Source organism: Myotis yumanensis, unplaced genomic scaffold (assembly GCF_028538775.1).
Source record: "Myotis yumanensis isolate MYYU_CA2020_CCGP unplaced genomic scaffold, mMyoYum1.0.hap1 SCAF_12, whole genome shotgun sequence".
In the NCBI taxonomy this organism is placed as follows: Eukaryota; Metazoa; Chordata; class Mammalia; order Chiroptera; family Vespertilionidae; genus Myotis; species Myotis yumanensis.
The window spans coordinates 49,730,224-49,756,083 of record NW_027223763.1 but is presented as its reverse complement, the minus strand read 5'-3'; the positions used below and the strand labels follow the sequence as shown (position 1 = coordinate 49,756,083).

Here is a 25,860-nt window from a genome sequence, read left to right as displayed (position 1 = left end):
AATTTAATATTTAAATGTTCCTACATCACTTCTATTTGAGAATTTTCCCTCCACACAGGAAGAATGTTTAAAACTAATGGTTGCCTTTAGGGCTGCTGTAATTTTCTAAGATTTCTTAGAATCCAAAAACTTGTCTTAGTGTTCTACTTATATAAATTCCACAGGTCTTTGATTAATTTAATCTTCACAAAACAATCAATGTATGTAATAGATATTCATGGTAAGTATGTAACAAATACCAAAACTTTATGCTGTTTTACACCTCTCGTTGATTTTTTTTAATGTTCTTCCCTTAAATTTTATAATCAAATCGAAAGATTTTTTTGGTGACCTGCTTCTAAAAGACCATATGATACTGGAGACCTTTCCAACAGCTGATACTGCTATCTAATGTGAAAATCAAAAAGATACATTCTAACTTCCTGAGTGTTTTATATCTCTCTACTTTTGTGTGTGTGTTCTCATCTTTGCACAATTGCGTTCCTGTTCCAGAGATTCAGTTATGACCATGGGCAACCAAGACAGAAGGACACAAGAAAAGGAAATGATTGCATAAATTCTAAAATCTACATCATGTGGGGGCAATTGCTTTCTTTTTGTCCTCAGGCACACCAAGCTTCTGTGACTCCTCACAAACCCTCCCTGGCAATTCCTGAGCACATACACCATCAAATGCAGAGTGGGAGGTGTCCTCACCATCCTGCCAGGGGCCCAGGCCCTGACGCTCTCTGTACATGCGGAGACAGTACTGAAGCACATGGGAAGGGGTGGGGAAAGACAAGACTTGTCACATGGATAACTTTTCCTACGTTGAAAAGTCAGTTAGAAGCAAATGAATTCATGCTAAGTGAGTAAGTAAGAAAAATACTAAGTAATCTAGAATCTGCATTAATTAAGCTGACAGAGAAAATGGTTTTCCCTTTCAAATATGACTTTGGATATAGCCTATTCAGATAACTTTCAGCCGTTTCTTTCCTATAAAAGGAAGGCTCTGCTTAATAACTTGATGCTTTTAGATAGCAACCTGTAGCATTTTTCAGATGAGGCAGCAATTACTTTAATAATCCCCGAGATAATTATTCTTCGTAAAAGCTAAATATTTTTAAAGATAAAAAGGAAAGAACAACTAATTAGATAAAGACCATTATAGCCAAATATATCTTTGCACTAAAATTTTGCTGGTTTTTAAAAATAATAAATTTGATCAAAGTATTTCAAGTGATCATCAATGTAAATAAAATAAAATACAGTGACTTGAAAATAAGTCTAGTCTCATCATTGTTGTCCATTTAATTACCTGATGAGTAGAAGCCACAGCTGTGATATTACCAAACAAGGTGGCCAGCTGAGATAAAGGTTCTTCTTCAAGCACACACCATTTTAGGGTCAATATAACCCACTGAAGAGCACTGGAACTCTTGTTTTCCATTTCCTGTCTCTTCTTTTCTAATGGTCTTTATTAAACAAGAGCAAAAATCTGCTAAAGCCAACAAATCCTTTCTTACACACTCAACAAAAATCTTCCTACACAAATAATGGTACAGAGGGCTATTTCAAAAGCTACATGTTGACCTTATCTTACCTAATAAAAGACAAACATGCAAACTGACCATACCTTCGCTATGCCTCCCATTGGCTAATCACCACACTCACCAGCAAATCAGAGCGACTATATGCAAATTAACTGCCAACAAAGATGGCGGCCGGCAGCCACGGAGCTGGAGCGAGCAGGAGGCTTGCTTGCTCCAGTGATGGAGGAAGCCAAGGTTCCCCGCCTGCCGTGGCCTGCTCTAAGCTACACTCAAAGCAACAAAGTTTCAATTATAGAAGGTAAACAAACCCCAGATATCTGCTTTCAGCCAGCCGTGGCCGCGGAGCTGGAGCGAGCAGGAGGCTTACCTCCTGCCCGCCCTAGCTGGCTCTAAGCTCGTCTCAAGGCTACAAAGTTTCAATTATAAAAGGTAAATAAACCCCAGATACCTGCTTTCAGCAGGCCGTGGCCACGGAGCTGGAGTGAGCAGGAGGCTTGCTTGCTCCAGTGATGAAGGAAGCCAGCCTGCCACTGGCTCTGAGCTCCACTCAAAAGCAACAAAGTTTCAATTATAGAAGGTAAATAAACCCCAGATACCTGCTTTCAGCAGGCTGTGGCCATGGAGCTGAAGTGAGCAGGAGGCTTGCTTGCCCCTGCGATGGAAGACTATAGAAGGTAAATAAACCCCAGATACCTGCTTCCAGTCACCATGGCCATGGAGCTGGAGCGAATAAAAAAAAAAAAAAAAAGAAATGAAAGGCTGGGAGCTTCAGTAGCCAGGGGGCTTGGTCAGTCTGAAAACAGCCATCAGCCCCTCACCCAGGCTGGCCAGGCACCCCAGTGGGGACCCCCACCCTGAAGGGGGTTTGGGCAGCCTGCAAACAGCCATCAGCCCCTCACCCAGGCTGGCCAGGCACCCCACCGGGACCCCCACCCTGGTCCAGGACACCCTTCAGGGCAAACCAGCCAGCCCCACCTGTGCACCAGGCCTCTATTCTATATAATAAAAGAGTAATATGCAAACTGACCCTAACAGCAGAATGACTGGGAATGACTGGTCACTATGACACACACTGACCACCAGGGGGAAGACGCTCAATGCAGGAGCTGCCTCTTGGTGGTCAGTGCACTCTCACATGGGGAGCTCTGCTTAGCCACAAGCCAGACTGACGGCTGCCAGTACAGCAGTGGTGGTGGTGGCCTCTCCCGCCTTCTCAGCAGCGCTAAGGATATCTGACTGCAGCTTAGGTCTGCTCCCCGCTGGCAAGTGGACATCCCTCGAGGGCTGCCGGGCTGCCAGAGGGATGTCTGATTGCCAGCTTGGGCCCTATCCCCCAGGGAGCGGGCCTAACCCACCAGGTGGTCATCCTCCGAGGGATCCCAGACTGTGAGAGGGCACAGGCCGGGCTGAGGGACCCCCCTCCCCAGTGCACAAATTTTTGTGCACCAGGCCTCTACTGAATAAATAAAAGGCTAACAACAGTATTACCAAAATATTCAAATACTTCTGTGTAAATACCAGTATTCCACAATCTAGAAAGATTGCTAATAATAATGAGCATTTATTTTAAATATGTAGCTTTCATATATCAGAAGACATTTTAAACTCATGTTGTCCTCTTGCAGTTACTGGCTTTTACTAGTGTTGCTTAGTATTTATATAGAAAACACTAACTTACCCCAAGGGAAAGCAGCTCTTTTCAGATGACTAAATGAAAAAGCGAACTAAAAACTTGCCCTCTGGAATTCATCACTTTGCATGCACAGCAAGCTGCACCTTCCCTACCCTGCTGCTATCCCTTGGGTTAGACACACACACCTCTGTAAGTGCAGGCAACTTGCTAGGAGAGGTGATTTAAGGGTAAGGGGATGGTATGGTACACCAGCACCACCTAGTGGGCAGTGGAGAGAGGCTCAGAGCCCCCTTGCTGCTCCATGGATGAGCAATTTGTTCTACCTTCATCAGGTTACTTGTTTTCAAACCCCAGATCATCAGAGAGATTCCAAGATCAGGACTCACAGACAACAGGGCAAGTGCTGCAAGGATGCTCCACAGGCTCTCCGAAATACTGTGATGCTCTATAACCTAATCACATGTACCCTGCGATGCCAGCATGGAAAGCAATACCTTGGCTTAGAGCACTGAGCACAGAGCTGTGCATGAGTTTACCACCACAGCTTTCTCAGTGGAAACCATAAAAAGGCACAAACCATTTGGTATTGTCTGATCAAACTGTCCAGCCGTATATGTTAACCCAGAAGCACAAGTAATAAATAACCATTTTCTCCCTTTTATTTATTCCATAAATATTCACTTAGTAACTACCATTTGCATAGGTGTGTGCACACAAACCTCACAGAATTTTAATATTTATGAAACTTGATTATTTTTCAAGGTTGTTCAATTTCTATAAAAACAGATGTTAAAATACTAAATCAGATTATATAACTAATACAGTAGTAAATATACACATATGTTGTCAAATTCTATTAATTTATTGACAAATAAGAAATCTGAATAATTGGCAAAAAAAGATCTCTAGGATGTTTTTAAAAGCAATTAAGAATTTCTTGTTCTCTCAGTCTCCAACTTACTTCTTTCAATCAAGAGAGTCCGTGTCTAAAAATGAAAATTTTCTCTGTATGTTTATGTCTTCTCTGTAGACCAGTGGATTCTCAGATAGGGATATGTGCCTCCCAGGGGGATATGTGGCACTGTCTGTCTGTTCAAGGATGCTGCCGTCTGCCATGCACATGACAGTCACCCACAGCAAAGAAGTATCTTTTCTAAAAGGTCAACAGAGCCAGCTGAGAAAGCCCAATCTACACTATAAGATGCTAGCAGACAAGAGCAATGTCTTATTAAAAAATATACACTAAGTATTTGGTAAGATAAGGTAACTGTTTGGTGAAATAAGTTGATACTGACATCTAACTCATTCTTAATATCCCCCGTCCATGTGAATAGGAAGGTGGGTGGGCAGTCTAGCATCCAGAAAATGGTTGGCTGCAGCCCCAGAAAAAGACTGAAACTGACACCAGCAGACACACACCCGTTCACTAAATAGACATAGTGAAATAATTTGCCTATACGGACAGTGGCCTGTGTGAAATACCACACATAACTACTGCTCTGACTTCGGATTGGTGATGCACTCACTAAATTAATGTTCAAAAGAATGCTAATGTCGGAAAGCACATCCTTGACTGTAATAGGGCAGAGCATCCTATTCTCTGGGAAGGTGCACTTCACCCCACACACATGATCATTTGTAAATTTTGTTGTTCAAGGCCAGCCTGTCAGGGTTCAATCACCCCAGACACTGGGTAAGACCAGGGCACAGACAGCACTATAGGAGGGTCGCAGGTGATGGTGCTATGATGAGGGTTCTTGGTGAAAAAGTTAGCCAGACTTCTGACCACTGCCCCCTTGCAAACAATTACAGCACTTTTGAGTGATTCCGCCCCCCCCCCCCTCCACAAAATGAAGTTTCTCCTTGAAATTTCCCATTTAAGGTAACCAGTGTGAGCATATCAATAAATATATGAAGACACTCTCTATGCATATAAAATTACATTAAAAAATGAGGGGAAATCTGATATATCGCCTGCTATTTTCACCCAAATTGTTTCATGGACATCTGTATGTCAATAATCAGCTTGATAACAGACATTAGGTGATTTTAAATCTTAAATTCACTCAAGACATACTGTTGTAAAGGTACTAATTGTTTAAGGATGGAGAGTATAAGGAGTACAGTGGTGCCTTGACTTACGAGTTTAATTCGTTCCATGACGGAGCTCGTAACTCAAATTACTCGTATGTCAAATCAAAAGTGAACGAGTGAGACACGTGAAGCTGGGCTGATGTTGTGGCGCTCACTGTGACATTCGCTGCACCAACTAGCAGTGGGGTATCTGAAGCTGGCTCGTAACCCGAATTTTAGCTCGCAACTCAAAGCAAAAAATCGGCTGAGAGATGGCTCGTATCTCGAAAAACTCGTTAGTCAGGACACTCGTAAGTCAAGGCCCCACTGTATGTGATATGCACAATCAAAGTTAGGCACGGCATTGTGAAGAAAACAGAAAGCTTTGCCACCTTCCCATGCAATCATCAGATTCCAGTCTTCTAGACACAGCTTCCTCAATGGCACTGAAATGGTCGTGCTGTCCCTCATGCTGTTTCCTTACAACCCATGTGGGACTGGTATGGATAACAATACACCATTAAGAAAACACTCATGGACAACAGAAGCAAAATGAAGGTCCAGCTTCAAGAATTGTGACTAATCATTCCGAGGGGCATTAACCTGGGGAACAGAAGTCATCTTTCAATGAAGTGTTTAAATTTTTGAAAATACATATTACTTGTAAATCATAAAAAAGTAAAATGTAAGATATTTGTGTTTGTTACACTAAATATTAAAAAAATTTTGACATATGAATTCAACATTTTTTTAATAACCTGCCTGAAAGCAGATCTTTATTTTTCTTTCTTATTGGTGATTTTTTAAATTGGTGACCAAGATATAAGATTTCAAGCTTTCCTATGGAAGTCCAGGAGCCAAAGAATTGAATTTTAAAGGGCCTTTTAAATGACCCATTCATTTCCATCTCATTTATAACCCTGAGCATCCTAGTCCCACCGCTCACATCTGCTCACCAGTTCTACAAAGGGCCTCTGTTTCCTAGCAATGTGAAATCCTAGAAAGAGCTATAATGAAAAGTAAGTGTTCACTTTTCCTTCCATGGGGCGGCGACAACAGATTAGATTCCAAGTACCTATGATAGAGACAATACACCCCGGTCCCTGTTGGGGAAAAAATGGTAATGAACAAAACAAGTAACAGTCAGGCAGAACGAGCGCTACAACTACAGTGCCCGAGACAGTCTCAAGTGGAAGTGCCTCAAGTTAAAAATAACAAGAACTGAAGACGTTCTAGGGCAGCGGTTCTCAACCTGTGGGTCGCGACCCCTTTGGCGGTCAAACGACCCTTTCACAGGGGTTGCCTAAGACCATCCTGCATATCAGATATTTACATTACAATTCATAACAGTAGCAACATTACAGTCATGAAGTAGCAATGAAAATAATTTTATGGTTGGGTCACAACATGAGGAACTGTATTTAAAGGGCCAAAAGGTTGAGAGCCACTGTTCTAGGGATTTAAGTCCATGTGTAAGATACGCTCGCACATTTTAAGGTCATGCAATTTAACTTTAGGGAAAATTCTCATTAAATATGAATTATGAGGACCTAGCCTAATGATCTTCTGGCTACCAATTGAATAGAACTCCAAGGTTACTTCAATGTTAAGGACATTAACGGCCCATCTTTTCAATAAAACATACTCTGAACAAAGAGAACCACTGGAAAGATTTTTATGAAAGTTTCTAAACAGGTCAGAAGAAAATCAGCCTGGGAGTTTGGCACATTAAATGACTTGTGTCTTATTAGTAAGTGAGGAAATCCCTGGGTAATAGTAATAATTTGTATTTCTCTACAAGTCTCTTGGTGAAGAGATGATGAAATCAGGTTAGATGCATTTTGCTAAGTCAAGACCAACCAAAGAGAGGCAAGAGAGAACAGAAACTCTAAAGAATGTACACAGAAACAGTAGTTCAGGTCTGTTATGAACAGACCTCACCAGATCGCCTATAGTCTGAAAATTCACATTAACCCAGGAAATGTATTCCTTTGCCTTATTTCAAACAGAATTTGAAGAAGGTTATAAGCATACTTACAATATAACAGGAAAAGTATATGTACAGATAAGTAAATTTAGCCGAAAGGAAAGAAAGGGTAGAACAATAAAATGAAGCTAAGAGAAAAATCACCTTGGAAATGTGTGTATTCATAAAAATATTCAGAACTTGAAATTAATTCTAATTTATGAGGTAAAAAAGAAGCTTTGCCACTCACCAATTTTAACCTCTGTAAAGGTATTCTGCCTACATCTATCTGTGTCCTTTCTGGGACATTAGTGAATCGCACTTCTGGGACCGCGACGGCACACATGACATGGGCCCACCTACAGAAAAGGAGACATTAAACATAAACACAAGTTCCCTAAGCTTATATACCTCATACTTCAACCAGGCAATGCAATTCTCACAGAGGGGAAACACACAGATAAGAAAGAAAGCCAAGAGCCTGAATCCATCACAAACAGACTACTCTTTGAATTTTAAATCTATTAGACAATACCTGGATGGATTCAGTAGCACACCTGCCCACCACTGTGACCAAAGATTCAATCCTATCAATATATGTATGGTTTTCTATGCTTGACCTGCAAAATACTGAAATGTAGGTTTGCTGTTTCATTTGATACTGCAATACAGGTGCTTAATATATTTTAGCTAATTAATAAGTGGCAAAAGATTAATTCAAATAATAAAAGTTATGAACCAGGTATAGTACATAATCTTTTTACATAATACAAAAGCCATAAAGCAAACCAAAATAAACCACAAGTTTTCTAAAAGAACTAATACTGATTAAGTCTTTAATTAAACTGTCTCTCATTGCAACCCCACTATAATCAAAGGAACCTATCAGAGACAAGAAGAAATGAAATTAGCTTGTCCCTTGTTTCCTACTTAAAATATAGCATCTCCTTTCAAATTCTGAATTACTCCACAAAAAGATAACATCCCCACTAACACCATTAAGTTTTTCATCAATATTATGTCCCACACAAAAAGCCTCTTGAGGTTTAAAAAGTTCTTGAAAGAATTATCAATTCATCAACCTATTTGTAAATCAAACCATATTTATTTCACTCAAACAACACAAGATTCCATGCTGCCTTTAAAAACCACAGGAGGAGAAGATAAGTGTCAACCCCATCAGGGTACACTCTTCCATGTCTAGATAAATACTATATAGTTCCACAGCAAACACTATTTCTTTTTGTCCTAGCCCAAGAGTAGGAAAAGAAGTTCTTATCATCTCTGTCTTTATACAGGAGCCACCTAAATCATCTCACAGTGTGCATGACTTGTACAACATCCTAGAACCAGTCATTCCTTTTAGCAAAGTGCCTATCACATTAACTGTGAAAGATGAAGATCCCAAATTAAGCGAAAATACAGTTTCATAGACTCATCTTTATTCTTCCTTATAAGCAATCAGAAACACGTGCACATGCACACAATTATGCAAACTCCATCATTACATTACACCCAGGGCCCCAAGTCCAGTGCCGGTGGGACCTCGCAGGACGTAAACAGTGTACAGGTTAAATCATGGGAACTTGGGGAACGTATGCCCATTTAGTCCAGGTTCTCATCCCAACTTGTTAAGGCCATATAGAGAGGCACAATCATTTTTTCAAGTAAAGACGAAAACCTATATTTTATTATAAAAGTCTCTCAACTTTTAAATTTTGGATCAAATGTATAAAATGTGTATCAGTCAACTAAAACATATCTTGGGGCTGAATCTGGCCCTCAAGTGCCAGCTTAAAACCTCTGCCTAAACCATGTCTACATATTTCTATTTCTAAAGAATTCTATAAATACTTTCCCCTATTTTATTTTTTTATTTTTTTTTAAATATATTTTATTGATTTTTTACAGAGAGGAAGGGAGAGAGATAGAGAGTCAGAAACATCGATGGGAGAGAAACATCGATCAGCTGCCTCCTGCACATCTCCTACTGGGGATGTGCCCGCAACCCAGGTACATGCCCTTGACCGGAATCGAACCTGGGACCTTTCAGTCCACAAGCCGATGCTCTATCCACCGAGCCAAACCGGTTTCGGCACTTTCCCCTATTTTAAATAGTAAATTCAGGTCATGAAAATAAAATTCACACAAAGATATATTTCAAGAATCGCCATAAAGTCCAGATTACCTTTCGTTTATGTTCACATAAGACTCTTCATATTCTCCAACTGTCCCCTCTAAGTGTTAAAATCAATGTTTCTCTCTGTATATCTATTGTAGTACATATACTTTCTTGTCAATTTGCTGGTGTTAAAAAGAAATGGTTTCACTTTAATGTTATGACTATGATTGATTTTATTTATGTGAAGATAACAGATTTCACTGTTTTCTGCCATACTGTTTTTATTGAACAAATAGGATTCATCATATTAAATGCTACGACTCCAACAGCACCTAGAATGATATGGGCTGCCTTCATTTAAAAGACTCTGTTAATACAAAGGGGTTATTCTTCATGGTGTCAAAGACAGAACAAAAACAAGAGTAGGAACACCTTTGTCAGCAGAGGTGAATGTGGTGTCAGTAAAGGTCTCTGCACAGAGTCCCAACCTCAGATCTGGAAAGCACAAGCCTTGGAACAGTGTGTCCAATAATGACAGGTAAAGCAAACTGCCACCCAGAGGCTCAACCATTCCAGACAGAAGAAAACAATGAAATTCAACACATGGAACGTATTACTTACTTATTGTCCTTAGTTTCCTTAAGAGCACCCCCTCTCAAATTGCAGAGACAGCACTCCTAGAGAAAAAAAAAATGCCACACAATTATCAGACCTACATAATAAATTACTAGTTAACTAAATGTTCCCATAAATTCTCATTTTTTATTTTGAAATTAAAATCATTAGGAATTTTATTAAGGCCTATCTCTGAGCAGTTTGAAAAGGGAAAAGCAAAAGAGAGGTGGGAAACTGAGGATGTAACCCGAAATGTCCTCATACACATATCTAGAAGAAACCATCATTGTGCTGGTACCATGTTCAGCTGCCACCTGTGCAGGAAAGCAGTGGCACAGATAACTTGGTACCTGGAGAGGTACGAACTACAATTCTAGAAGAGACCATGACTGGGTTCTTGTAATCTGTGAACCAGATGGCTAAAAAACTGAACTGGCACACTTCATTCCAATGTAAGGAGAAGCAGGAAGCACTTTGTAAAAGATGTGGCTAGAGTAGTGAAAAGGGCCTATTACAGAAACTGCAGTGTTGAAGAAGCATGAAAGAGATGCCTGTTAAAGGAAGCTGAGAATCAACTAAAGACCATAAAATTATCATTTTGGTCTTTCTGTGAGCAAATGGTATTGGAAAGATTGTTCTGATAAACCCAGGCTTCCTACCCCAGAAGACAGGGCCATAAAAATGTCTTCCTTTGCCCACATAAGTTTATATTTTTGGCATTTTTATGTGTCTTAGATTGACATGGACATTTTCACTCCAAGATGACTCCCTTTACTATAAATACACACTATAGTAATCATTTCTTATTATAATCTTAGGGAAAAATCCATGTATAAGTAGGGCCAGAAAGCAATGCAATGCCTTTTGTTGACCTAGAACTTGTTATTAAATACTTAAGTAACTCTTTTTATTTTCTTTCTTTTTTTTTTTTAATATATTTTTATTGATTTTTTACAGAGAGGAAGGGAGAGAGATAGAGAGTTAGAAACATCGATGAGAGAGACATCGATCAGCTGCCTCCTGCACATCTCCTACCGGGGATGTGCCCGCAACCCAGGTACATGCCCTTGACCGGAATCGAACCTGGGACCTTTCAGTCCGCAGGCCGACGCTCTATCCACTGAGCCAAACCGGTTTCGGCAACTCTTTTTATTTTCAACTTCAAGCTTGTCCTCCCAATTTACTGCATTAATAGAGTTTTTAAAAATAGTTATAGGCTTTGGTAGATGAGCAAACAATGCAGTATGCAGATGTTTTATTGAGGTGTACAACTTGAAACCTGTATGGTTATATTAACCAATGTCACCCCAATAAATTCAATTAAAAATAGTTACAGACTATTTTGTTCTTTTTTCTCTAATCTGTATGTATAAAATTTCCTTATCTGTTCTCCAAGGTGATCTGTAAGTAATTTTAAAAGATCTGCCTAGCTTTAAAAGGACTCTAACATAACAACTATTAATAACGGAGTGTCAGACTCAATTGCTTTTATTTTTCTGAGGAGAACAATAACAAACAACTGAGGAGAATAACATATCTGTATAACTCTTAATAGGCAGCAAAAAAAGGCAAACAACTGGAGACATTCAATGGTTTTATGTGTCTGGAACATTTCTGCACATCTATTTGAAATTTCCTAGGTGATTATCAATAGTTCTGAGTAACAAAAACTGCTCTGTGTACATACATTTGAATCCATAATAAACCCAGCTCAAGGAGATAACTCAATGGAAAATTTCTCTATTCACATCACAAAGCCTTTGAAAGAACTTGTTTTGACGCAGCCCACAATGAAAGAAATATTTCAAAATCCAAATATTAAAAAGCAGAATTGCAGTAATTCAAATTATTTAAAATATACAAATTATTCCATAATAATTTCATATACCATTACTAACTTTATTTTTTTGCCATTAATTTAAGATGCTTTCCACAGGTTGCGGGGAGAATGAAAACGAAAACAAAACACGAGGTCAAAATAACATGTAAAAAGATAGTATCAAAGTGGGAATGCAGCAAAGGAGAACTGTGGACTGCGAGAAGCTCAGACACTCAGAGAATTAGATGTCTGATTAATGAAACTAGTACTGAGAAGATGCCTAAAGGGACAAGTTAGCAGAGTTAAATACAGCAAAGCAGCATGGAAGCTGCTTTAAGCACCTGATAAGGATCATTAGCAGGTACACATGTTGCAGAGCGCTACTATAACAGGAGGAGAAGTCCCCTAAAGTAGAATAACAGGTAGACTTAAGATTTTCAGTGGAGTTGAGGAGACTCCCGCTTACTACACTGTGAAACTCGCTCTTTCTGCGATCACCAGTGACCCCCATGTCACAAAATCTAACAGATCATTCCAAGTCCTTGGTTTGCCTGACATCTTAACAGCATTCAACATATTGATCATGTCTGAAACAGTTTTCCCCTGTGGTTTCTATGACCCATAGTTTTCCAACCCCTAACCAACCAGCAAAGGTAACAATTGGGATTCAAGCTCAGGTCTGCCTGACCACATGTCCAAGCTCTTTGTCCCCACCATCGTCTGCCTCCAGGTACAAGGCAAGGCACGGGATATCAAAGTAGAGGGCCAAAATCAATAAGAGACTGTGCCTGCCCTAGGAAGCTCACAATTGAGAATGGGAGAAGACCTGTGGGTATTTAACAGTACTGGAATTAACCAATACTGCTAACTTTGACGGAATCTTTCATTTGCATGAAGGACCAAAATAGGAACCACACTTGTAAATTTCACTTCTATAAAACTATGCCTTCCTTTGTTCTCTTTGGAGCATAGGTTGCTACTTGAATCTGTCCCTCCCAGGTTGCAACCTTTTTGGTCAAATAAATGCTTTATGTACTTTATTACAGCCAGAACCTCTTCTTTGGTTAACACAAGGAAGCCCACTGCGTGGGAAAACATATTTGCCAATGTTATCTCCAATAAGGGTTTAATTTCCAAAATTTACAGGGAACTCATACAACTTAACAAAAGGAAGACAAACAATCCAACCAAAATATGGGCAAAAGACCTAAACAGAGACTTTTCGAAAGAAGACATACAGAAGGCCAAGAGACATATGAAAACAAGCTCAAAGTCACCAATCATCCGAGAGATGCAAATCAAAACAACAAAGAGGTACCACCTCACACCTGTCAGACTGGCTATCATCAACAAATCAATAAACAACAAGTGCTGGAGAGGATGTGGAGAAAAAGGAACCCTCTTGAACTGCTTGTGGGAATGCAGACTGGTGCAACCACTGTGGAAAACAGTATGGCGTTTCCTCAAAAATTAAAAATGGAAATACCATTTGACCCAGTAATCCCACTTCTAGGAATATATCCCAAGAAAACAGAAACACCAATCAGAAAGGATATATGCACCCCTTTGTTCATAGCAACACAATTAACAATAGCTAAGATATGGAAACAGCCTAAGTGCCCATCAGCAGATGAGTAGACTAGAAAACTGGTACATCTACACAATGAAATACTACACTGCTGTAAAAAATAAGGAATTCTAACCATTTGCAACAGCATGGATGGAACAGAGAGCATTATGCTAAGTGAAATAAACCAGTCAGAGAAAGATAAATATCACATGATCTCACTCATTTGTGGAATATAATGAACAACATAAACTGATGAACAAAAATTCAGAGACAAAGAAGCATCAAACAGACTGTCAAACTTTAGCAGGAAGGTAGAGGAGGTTTGGGGGGAAGGGTAAGAGATCAACCAAAGGACTTGTATGCATGCATATGAGTATAACTACTGGACACAGACACTGGGGGGTGAGGACATGTGCCAGGGGGAGGGGGAGGCCGGGAAGAGATCAATGGGGGGAAAGGGAGACATATGTACTACTATTTGTGATACTTTAGCCAATAATATAAACAATAATAAGAAGAAGAAAAAGAAAATGAGATTTGAGAATCTGACAGTGTTGGATATAGGAGACTCCTCTAACAATATACAGACATATGAAGAAATTAAACCTTTTTTCTATTAAATAATTTACTTTAATATAACTGTGGAGGTTTATCCTATTTTTCCTTTTTTCACTTAAATTTAAATTTTAAATAGGACACCTATGATTTCTTCCAGAGTTTTTCAGTGTACTAAAACTTCTCTCCAATCTAACCTATGGAGATACGAAAACTGTGCAGCCTTGCAGAAGAAAATAAGTAAAATTACACAGCCAGAGTTCATTGCCATCTTGTTTTATCTTATGTGTAATGAACATGCTTTTCCAGGAACAATAACACCCAATATAAAATGACTCTCTATTATAAAAATTTAAATATACTGCTAGTCAACCAATGTTTCCTAAAACAAAAAAAGACAAGATACTGAAGTGCCATTTACGACATGACTACTCTATAAGGCTGCTGCTAATCCTGACTTTCAAGTGCAGCATTAAAAGATCCATTCTATTGGGTCCCCCACCCACCACCCCTGGGCAGCTGAAAGCTGAATGAAAAAATATAAATTCAGATGATATATTCTGAACTTTGTACCTTTCCCACTTATGGCCCTTTCCCTCACCTAATACTATGCACAAAATCACCTTTTAGCAATATCAAGTACTTTAAAAACTTTGGTTTCATAAAAAATCACCCCTGAGATGAACAGCTAGTACACCAATTTACAACATGGAATGATTTCGTTATGGCTCAGTTATTAAACCATGAAAAAGAGTGTTTATAATCAAAGTGCTGACACAACATTAACAATGTGAGAAGGACATTGTTATGATGCGGCTATCACAGTTGTTCATTATTTGTAGTGGAAGGAATTCATGTTCCAATGCCTCTTCTATAAAACATCAGTTAAAGAAATGCCAATACCAACATTCTCAAGTTGCTTCGTAAGAGGCTCTCATTTTAGCTGACATATCCGTAAGTGCCACTAAAGCCAATTTTCAGAGCTATAGAAAAATTATGAGACTGAAGTACCTCCCCACACCCTTATTTATCTGACATGTTCATAACAGAAATGCAAAACCGTAAAATAAAGCTGTCTGAGCTGGGAAAATAAAAAGTAATTAATCACATTAACAGAAAGCTAGCTTACAAAGTGCTGATCAACAAAACATGGAAGAACCATTTCTGAAGATGTGGCTCATTTATCAGGGTTGGCGAGAGGGCAGGATTTCACATTTGGACAGGGCTAGCATGAATTCTGAGTGACTGGGAAAGTGAATGACAGGTTTCCTGCATCTTCTGAATGGAAATTCAACAGGCTCCAATGAATTTTATACTAGCAAGTGAGTTCTGCCGTTTAGAACCCACATCTAACTTGTATTAAAAACGAAAACCACCTAGCTTGTGTTGCCCAGTGGTTAAGCACTGACCCATGAACCAAGAGGTCACCAGTTCAATAACCCATCAGGGCACATCCCTGGGTTGTGGGCTCAATCCCCAGGGGGAGCATGCAGGAGACAGCTGATTGATGTTTCTCTCTCATTGATGTTTCTATCTCTTTATCTCCCTCCCTTCTTCTCTCTCTCAAATCAATAAAAACGTATTTTTTAAAAAATGAAAACATACCTTCAACAAATATTGATTAATCACCATGTTCTACATACTAGACAACAGCAGTGAATGACAAAGACCCTGTCCTCAGTGAACTTAGGTTCTCATTGGGACAGCAGCAAACTAAATCAGGAGATTATTTAGATGATAGAGGATGTTAAGTACTATGGGAATGGGCCATGGAATTACGTAAAGAAAGATAATGCCAGCAGATCCTGCTAGTCATAAAGTAAGTGGGAGCCCTAGCTGATTTGGCTCAGTGGATAAAGCATCAGTCAGGGACCAAAGGGTCCCGGATTCAATTCGTCAAAGGGCACATACCTTGGTTGCAGGCTCCTCCCAGGCCGGGCCCTGGTCGAGCCAAGTGCAAGAGGCAACCAATCGATGTGTTTCTCTCTCATCGATGTTTCTCTCAGTCTTTCCCTCTCTCTTTCATTCTCTCTAAAAGATCAAAGGAAAAATATCCTCGGGTGAAGATTAACAAAACAAAAAGAAAAAGAAAGAAAGTAGGAGAATATCTGATAAGGCTTCATAGGTCATGAAAAAAAGGTGTTAACTTTACCATGAGAGAAATGGAAAGCCATGGTAAAGCTTGAGCACAGCAAGAAGATGATCTGACTTATATGTTAACTAGAGGCCAGGTGCACGAAATTCTGCAAGGGTGGGTACTTAGGCCTGGCTGGTAAGGGCCGATTGGGGCCTTCTGGCTGCCAGCTGCCAGCCAGGACCTTCCTGCCGGCTGCAGGCCGGGGACTTCCTGGACGGGGGGAGGGACCACGGGAGTTTGGCCAGCCACGGGGAGGGACCAGGGGAGGTTGGCCGGCCCCGGGAGGTTGGCCATGGGAGTGCACTGACCACCAGGGGGCAGCTCCTATGTTGAGCATCTGCCCCCGGTGGTCAGTGCATGTCATAGTGACCGGTCAGTCCCATCGCTGTGATTCTTCCGGCATTCTGGTTGCTTAGGCTTTTATATATATAGATTAGATCATTCCAACTGCTATGTTGATAGCAGAGGATAGAAATTCAAGGGTACATGTGAGAAGAGAAGTTAGCAGGTTACTGTGCTAATCCAAGAAAGAGGTAATGAGTAGATTGGTCTGGGTAATATAAGCATAGGTAATTAAGAAGTGGCCAGCAGTAGATGAGTGGATAAAAAAGCTGTGGTACACAAAAGACAAGTGTTGGTGAAAATGTGGAGAAAAGGGAACCCTAGTACACTGCTGGTGGGAATGCAGATTGGTGCAGCCACTGTGGAAAACAGTATGGAGTTTCCTCAAAAAATTAATAAAAATGGAACTCCCATTTGACCCAGTTGATCCCACTTCTAGGAATATATTCTAAGAAACCAGAAACACCAATCAGACAGAATATATGCAGCCCTATGTTCATAGCAATAGTGCAGTGAAGGCCTGAGGAGGGGGCAGGAACAGGTTTAAGGGAGTCACGGGGGGGAGGGAGGGGAGGACATCTGTAACACTTTCAACAATAAAGATAAATTTAAAAGAAAAGGTATCCAGGATTCTAGATTATTTAAAAGCAGACAAGACAGGTCAGACAGACATGGGGTATGAGAAAAAGAAAAGCATATTTGACTCTAAAGTTTTAGGCCTTAGCAGCTGGAAGGTCTGGAAATTAGGAAGCCCACAGGAGAAGATCTGGAATTCAGTTTGAGACACAGTGAATTTGAGCTACTCACTAGACATGCTGCTCAGGAAGTTGGCCACATGAATCTGCAGCTCAATGGAGAGGCTGAGCTGGACAGAGAAAGGTATCAATGACTATATGCTGTTAGTGTAGAGGAGAGGCCCACATTTTGAACTCTAGGGAGTGAACGCTTGTGACTGCACCCAAGTAACCAAAATAATCTTCCAATCGGAATACTATCTGCTACCATAATTCCCCTTTTCGTGCAACAGGACAGACTCTCAGGTTCCAGGGATTAGAATGTGAACAGTTTGAGGAGGGTGGGTGTACTTGCTACATTTTAACTACTTAGATATCATTAACCATTTCTATGAAAAGAAAACAGAAGAATAGAAAGCTATACTTTGTGTTTGTTTCAAATTACATTTTTTTCTTAGATTTGTCTTTCTAATGTCATTGCTTACACCAGTGGTCGGCAAACGGCGCATGGGCCATGAAGTTTCAATCGCATTGTACGTGCGCGCCCGCATGTAGCATTTTGTGGAAGAGCCACACTCAAGGGGCCAAAGAGCCACATGTGGCGCGTGAGCCGCGGTTTGCCGACCACTGGATAAAAATTAATTTGAGGTTTGCAGAGCCCCTGTTTGGTAGCAAGCCAGACACATACTTGGTGGCAAGGAGAAGCACCTCTATAATTGAAGAGTGGTCAGAAGTAATCTACATGGGACTTACTACATTTACATAATAGTATTTCCAGGATCCTGAGCAAAGTACTTCAAGTTGGACATCTTACTGTGTTAAAAATGTACAGCATTCGGCTTTCAAATAAAAGCTTGGCTGGTTTATTCTTTCTTCCCAGCATGACCTTCGATAATAAATAGCAAAGTACATTATTTTTTCACCCTGCCACTGGACCAACTTTTGCCATTCGTGAGAAACGCCTGCACTGCGTTTCTAAGGAGCTGTGCCTTGTAGCCCAGTGGCCTCCGGCATGCACATCCTGGTGTTGGGTACAGTGCGTTATGCTCCCCATAATGTCAGTCATTATTCTTCCTGACTTTACTTGTGCTCTCTGGTTGAAGCACTTAAGATTAATGAGGCATTTGTTCTCAATCAAGAAGCTATTTATGAATATAGTTCCACTTACAATAAGCTTTGTAGACTTTTCTTTCTTTCTCACCATTACCAAAAGGGCAAGGGGGGTGGCGGGAAGAAATGATTTTTCTTGAGCAAAAGGGAGAATTAAAAAAAATGATTTGTGACTTTATAGTCTGTGACCAGTTTCCTAACGGAAAGGCCTCCACATCACAGCTATGCTCTCAGGATAATTGATATCCGTAAATGTGCTGTTCTGTTTGATTAAAGTCCAATAGTTATTACTGCCCCGGCCTTTATGAGACAGGGTACAGCTAATCAAAATTACGTGCCTCCTCAGGAGGCAAGAGGTAATTTTGAACCCAAATGCATTACCTCAAGTGGGAGCATGTGGTCCTGGCTACAGGCTTACAGGATACCTCAATGGTGTCATCAACCACATGGCTACAAATGGCCACTGCCATCTGTGACTGCCCAACCTTATGAAGAATAGAGCCTTTCAGCCTGGCCAGCGTGGTTCAGTGGTTGAGCATCAGCCTATGAACCAGGAGGTCACAGTTCGATTCCCAGTCAGGGCTCATGCCCGGGTTGCAGTGTGGGGTGTGCAGGAGGCAACTGATCAATGATTCTCTCTCATCATTGATGTTTCTATTTCTCTCTCCCTCTCCCTTCCTCTCTGAAGTTAATAAAAATATATTATTTTTTTAAAAAAAAGAACAGAGCCTTTCAGAGGGTCAATGAGGGAAAGAAAGGGGGGGGGGAATATTTGTAATACTTTCAACAATAAAGTTTTAAAAAATAAAGCATTTCTTTTTTTCTACTAGTTTTACTGTATATGAGGATCAAAGTCAGCCTTTCGGGCTGACAGCCTCTCATCACCAGGTCTTGACAGTATCCCGTGGAATAAAAAACATATAGCATAACTGGAATAAAAAACATATAGCATAACACGCATCACAAAGAGCGCAGTGTCACAGTGACCTCTCAAGGCCATAAGCCAACCTGATCTGAAAATCAATGGCTCTGACCTACAAAGCCACTTCAGAGCTCTTTGCAAAAGAACAATGTCAGGGCTGTTGTCAGCTGGGAAATTGAATTCAGGAGATTACCCAGTTCTGGGACAGGTCCTCCAGACAGAAACTAGTGAAAACGTAAAAGGGTACAGAAACTGCTCCCCACAACCACCCAATAACACTAATTATTCCATATTAAGTAGGTAACCAATTACACTAGAAATTAGTACTGACTTTATTTTCAATGTAAACTAACCAAAATCATTAAAAAATGCGGGTCAGAATTAGGCCAGCTGTTCAGCCTTCTTCTCACTCTAAACATCAATAACTGCAGGGGGAAAAAAGAGCCAGGGCCTGGGGATCTGGAGGCTGGGTATGCCTCCTGAATGGGGCTCCCTCACCATAAGTGGGGTGATACTGAGCAAGACTTACTCTTTCAAACCCCTGGTTCATTATTTGCAAAATGAGATTTCTGAAACAAAGAATTCTTTAGTCTTTGTCAGTATTAAATTTTATGGAAACTAGAAAAATTCTAACCCTGCTACATATATTAGTTTATATTTAAATTAACAATTATTCTGAATTTGTAGGTCAAAGGTTAACAAGTGAAACTTCACTTTTTTTAAAACAAGACTTTCAAGAGCCAAATGATTGGATATTTTTAACATCTATTATCATTACCACTATTTTTATTTAAGTTGGAAAGGAGCTACAAAGGTTAAGGGTAACATAACCCTCGACCACACAAATTTTCTTTAGTAATTTACACCCTAAGAGAACTCCTACTTTGGAGAGAGGAGAGAAAGCAGTATCTTCAGATTCAACAGTGTTTAGGGTTGCTCCACATCAGATGAACCTCTATAAAACCTAGGCTCAACGTAATGTGCGAGTCAAAGACTCTACCTAACACCAGGGGTTGTTGGGGCTTCCTAGTTTCTGACGATGTCAAGAGTTTATCAGTTTTCCAAGAAGTTGAGCACATTTACCTGAGACTTAAGAATCGAGTGTTAATGTAGTATATGATTGTTTGATCACTGTGCTCTACACCTGAAACTAATACAAAATAATACTGAATGTAAACTGTAATAAAAAAGAAAAAGAAAAAAATGAGTGTTAAAACTAAGATACACTCCAAACATCAGAAGGTCAGATAAATATGTTCTAACAAATGACTTAGCCCACAAGCTTGAGCAGCATTGTGGGAGTGGGTTTTATAAAGACCACTATACCTCAGGTACCTTGTAATTTTGTGACTATGATTTATGCAAAGAAAATAAAGCCAAATGAAATAGCTTTGTACGTACAGCCTTGGAGGGCATGAATGGCAACCATTACCCAATCTGTAGAAGCCACTGATTTACAATGAAGCAATAAAAAAACAAATAGAAACCAAAATGTTTGTTTTTAATCATCACAATTACATATTCAACTCTAAGAGAAAAGAAAATGCTAATGCCAAATGATCATCAAATTATAATTTGCTTATATCTAATTGTTACTCTATTTTGAAAAATAAATAAGCAAAATAAAAGGCACAGTGAATAAATGTATGTATAGCCAAGGTGAAAACCAATTTCATGCCTGGGCTTTGCTTTCTTAAAACCATTTTGGGGGGGACTAGAATGTTATGTTTGTTGTACATATACAATACACCTTTATTGTTCTACAAAGTACAATAAATGTTCTTCAATAGATATGTGTGCAGTTACCTAGTTTATGCATTTCATTATACAGAATAAAAATTTTAGCCTATAAAATGTTTTCTTAAATTTTTCATTACAAAATTTACTTTTTCATAGCATGGCAATATGCATCCAAGAATATAATATATAGTTCAATATTTTTTTATACTGTATTACTTTCAAATGAAAATATTCAAATTCTCCTGAAGTAAGTGGAATAGGATATATTGAAATAAAAAGGAATTTCAAGGATAGTGCCTATTGATATGCATTCCCAAACAGCAGGTAGATAAAATTATAGTAAGGCTCTGAGGTCATTGTTTTTTCAAAAACCATTGAAAGTTTCCTTTAGCTCATAAAAACTACATTGATGTTACCAATAATTACCAGCATCACTTCTATTCCTATGTTTCTGTTATTCATCATCTATAACTAGGATAAGAAGCACAGAAATAAGTATGGTTTGCTTGAAGGGCCCCAATTCTTAAGGAAAGGTAAAGAAAAATGGAAATACAAAGCAACACATAATCAAAGCATTTTAGGACCAGAACAAACCTTAGATATATATCTCTAGTCAAACCTTCACATTAAATTACTTTTAAATCTTCCTTTAATTTAGATTCTGTTTAGATTATAGGTATGTGAGCTACTGCATCTGCCTTGCCCACCCCTGAAGAATTATTTAAGGTAATAAAAGAGCTCCCTAGTAGGACACAGAACAAATGATAACTTTATTTGGAATTCTTCACACTGACAATGAAAAACTACAGCACAGGCTTAATGCTGCCACGTACAGAAGACTGGCAACTCATGATTTGTCACAGTCATAAATCTGCATATGATGTGACTTTCCATGATACGTGTCCGATCTGTACATTCAGTTTTCACTACCATCTATGACAATAACCCAAATTCTCATAGACCCCCCACCCCAAAAGATCCCAAAAGAAAGAATTAAATTATCTGGAAAGAAACTAACACCAAAGAGCTACATTATGTCAAAATTTTTTAAAAATAAAATTTTATCAATATTCCTTAACCTCTTAAATCTGTTTATATTTATTTACTCTCTAGAATTCTCTAAGTTCTTCAGAAGATATTATAGAAAATCCTCTTGTTTTTAAATAGCATGCTACCTCTTAATACTCTATATCAGCAGTTCTCAACCAGTGGGTCGAGACCCCTTTGGCGGGTGAACGACTCTTTCACAGGGGTCGCCTAAGACCATCCTGCATATCAGATATTTACATTACGATTCATAACAGTAGCAACACTGCAGTTATGAAGTAGCAACGAAAATAATTTTATGGTTGGGTCACAACATGAGGAAATGTATTTAAAGGGGCAGAAGGTTGAGAACCGCTGCTCTACATAGTATTAAGCATATGGGTTATTAATTTTTAGAAGTATTTAGACATTTAACTAACATCTTTCTTCATAATTAGAAGTATAGCCCTAAAATAGTATTCTGTATTTTACAGAAATACCCAGACTTAAACAAACATTTTTAATGTAGGGATAAAAAAGAAAATGGTGGGGACAAACCTCAAAGGAAATAATGCAAATTCTGAATTTTTACAGTGAAAATATTAGCACTATGTTTTTAATCAGTAGTAACTTATAGTCATTACACCATGGAATTCAATTAACAAATTAGACATAAACTACAGTAATTTAGGTCAAAAGTGATTTGATCCACATTAAGAATTAACAAGAAACACAGAATCAGAATACTGACATTCGACACCTAAAAACAGAACTAGGTAATGTTTGGAATGTGCTCAGAAGTGATACTATAATGAAGAAGTAAAAACTGCTCCACTATGAATTATATAGCCACAAAAGGGAGGAAAACAAATAGCTGAAAATAAAATAATCTACTAAAGCTGGGTTTTAATAAACCATAAATGCAAGCATAGCATTCATATAGTTGTGTCTATTTATCTGAGCAGTACTAAAATAGGACAAATAGTCTACGGTCATACCACCCTGAACGTGCCCGATCTCGTCTGATCTCGGAAGCTAAGCAGGGTCGGGCCTGGTTAGTACTTGGATGGGAGACCGCCTGGGAATACCGGGTGCTGTAGGCTTAAAAAAATAAAAATAAATAAAAAATATAAAATAAAATAGGACAAATAGGCCCAAAGAAATGATTTTAGTTAGGATGATGAATATACAACCTGAATCTCATGATAGAAAGGTATTGGTGAGGGAAGCAGGGATGTCTTGGACTGTTTCATTTCATTTCACTTGAACTGGGGCATAAAGCCAGGATCCTAGAATCCAAGTTAGGGTGTAACCCAAAATTTGTAACTATTCTCTTTGTCCAACACATGAAGTTGCAATACAGCTTCTCCTTTATTATCTTAACTGACATGAATGGATAAAGTAAAGAAATGGTAGCAAAGTGAAACAGTGAGCACTAAACCAAAACTTTGGAAATGGTGAAAGCAATCAAGGTCACAGATAAAGGCCTGGCCCACATCATTATGATCACAACCTTCCTAGTTTATGCTCTACCAGTTCAGAAAGGAGACTAAGTTCTTACCTCCAAGCAGAGCGCTAGGGTCCAGAGTGATGCCCGCTCTCTAGAATTGTAAGTAAAAAGACAACTGGTCTGTGAGCATTGATTCCAGCCTTACATACATCCTCAGCTACTTGCCCAGGAGGACGTTGACAAATCTAATATGACTTCACTTACTTATTAATTGTCTGGGGTTAGATGAAATAATCCCTATGATGCCTTTGCTTCCAAAATTTACATTACTGATGCCGATCAGCAGATGAGTGGATAAGAGGTACATTTACATAATGGAATACTATACAGCTGTTAAAAAGAAGGATCTCTTACTCTTTGAGACAACATGGAGGGACCTGGAGAGTATTATGCTAAGCAAAATATGCCAATCAGATAAAGACAAGTTTCACATCATTTCCCTTATATGTGGAATCTAATGAACAAAGTAAACTGACAAACAAAATAGATCCAGAGACATAGAAACATGCAACTGACTCATGAATCTCAGAGGCAGGAGAGGCCAGGGGATGGAAAGAGAGTAACCAAATAATTTATATGCATAACCCATTGACACAGACAATAATGTGGTGAAAGCCCGGGTGGGGGTGAGGGGAAGCGCAGGGGGCAGGATGGAAGGGGGTCAATGGGGGAAAAAAGGGACATCTGTAATACTTTCAATAATAAAGATACCTTTTTTAAAAAAGAAGAAGTCAGGATTAGGATACTTTAAATGCAGTCATTCCAGCCACAAAATCCAAAGAATCATACTTGTGTTTAGCAAAAATTAATATTTCAACACATATTACTACACTAAATAAGGGTGTTAAAGCCTAAAATATCAATATTATCAGTTACTTCTCTGTAGTGCTTAAACCCAATTCAATTATTTCTCAGGAGAAAAAAATTTCAAAATAAAGCTTCATACACTCAAAATTGATAAATCAAAACAAACAATTGGTTCACTGTGAGTCTGAATTATTTCCAGTTAGAAATAAGAAAATATGTGGGTCTAAATGATCATTGTAAAGTTCTATTCAAGAGTTCCATTTCCATTGCACATTGAAATACTTACATGATATCAATATTAAATTACAAATGGCTTACTGTATATTCTGAGGGTGTTGAGGGGTGAAGATTAATAGAAAGATGTTTTAAATCAATTTCCTTCTTAAGACATGTTTAAGGAAAACAATACAATTAATCAGAAGCAGCCTTGGAATCAGGGTGAGTGGCCTAGCTCTGGCCCTGCTCTGCCATGCAGAGAACACTGGTACCTTGAATAAATATAGGACTGCTCGATGTGAGAGCACAGGTGCCAAGCAACAACCAAGGATCCAACAGAGAACTCTTCTCAGCCTGGTGACCTGGATTAGCTTATCTCTAAATCTACACTTGAGGGTAAAGAAGATATCCCTGGTCAAACAGATTTTACAAGGCTTTGCTTTGGTGCCTACAATGGGAATAAGAGTCGAATGCATTTATTATAGGACTTCCTGGCTGATTTATAGATGCTCTGCATTTACATAGTTTTTTGTTTATTTGTTTGTTTGAATCCTTACCTGAGGATAGTTCTTCCATTGATTTATTTTCTAAGCAAGAGTAGAGGGGAGAGAGGAGGGAGGAGACAGAGAGAGAGAAACATCTATGTGAGAGAAACATAATGACTGGTTGCCTCCTGCATGCAACCAATCCAGGGATCAAGCCTACAACTGAGGTACATGCCCTTGACCAGGAATCAAACTATGACCAAGTGCCGGTGCTCTAACCACTGAGACAAACCATCCAGAGCTACACAGTTTTTGTTAACATAATGATCAATTAAAGGAAATACCAACATGTTTTCTGAACCCACTAATGAAAAGACCTCTTAAGATATAACCTCTAACACAGTGATTCTCAACCTTCTGGCCCTTTAAATACAGTTCCTCATGTTGTGACCCAACCATAAAATTATTTTCGTTGCTACTTCATAACTGTAATGTTGCTACTGTTACGAATCGTAATGTAAATATCTGATATGCAGGATGGTCTTACGCGACCCCTGTGAAAGGGTTGTTCCACCGCCAAAGGGGTCGTGACCCACAGGTTGAGAACCGCTGCTCTACATCAAATGTATCAGATTACTTGAACATTTTCACCCATTTCCCCCTCACTAGCCAAGGTGAATGCCAGCAAAAAAAGTATTCAAACAACATCCCCACAGACACCTTTAATTTACAGTTACCATATGTCTATTTCAACAATGAGATCTAAACATACATAATCATGACATAAATTTGCAAGGCATTTTCCTTATATTGTCCTTCAGGTTTTTAACTCTGGTTACAAGGATGTTTAATTCATTGTCATTATTCACTGAGGAGGAGAGCAATTGCTACTATTGTCATCAACACCATCAAGCTGAGCATATGCTCTAAGATCGAGAGTGAGGGA

General features: G+C 39.1%; 1 protein-coding gene and 1 non-coding gene across 5 annotated transcripts in view; one reads left to right on the top strand and one right to left on the bottom strand.

Annotated features, from left to right (window-relative positions):
• KDM4C (lysine demethylase 4C) overlaps positions 1–25,860 on the bottom strand; it is a 333,028-nt gene that overhangs the window by 102,222 nt on the left and 204,946 nt on the right. For all 4 annotated transcript variants that reach the window (XM_070431644.1, XM_070431646.1, XM_070431648.1 and 1 more), the window contains 2 exons: positions 9,948–10,003; positions 7,455–7,563 (listed from right to left, as the gene is read on the bottom strand). In XM_070431644.1, the coding sequence (XP_070287745.1) occupies positions 7,455–7,563; positions 9,948–10,003 (165 nt within the window). The remainder of the gene's footprint in view (positions 1–7,454; positions 7,564–9,947; positions 10,004–25,860) is intronic.
• Positions 22,881–22,999, top strand: LOC139021304 (5S ribosomal RNA). Its single transcript, XR_011473428.1, has one exon. It is a non-coding gene; the product is annotated as a 5S ribosomal RNA (ribosomal RNA).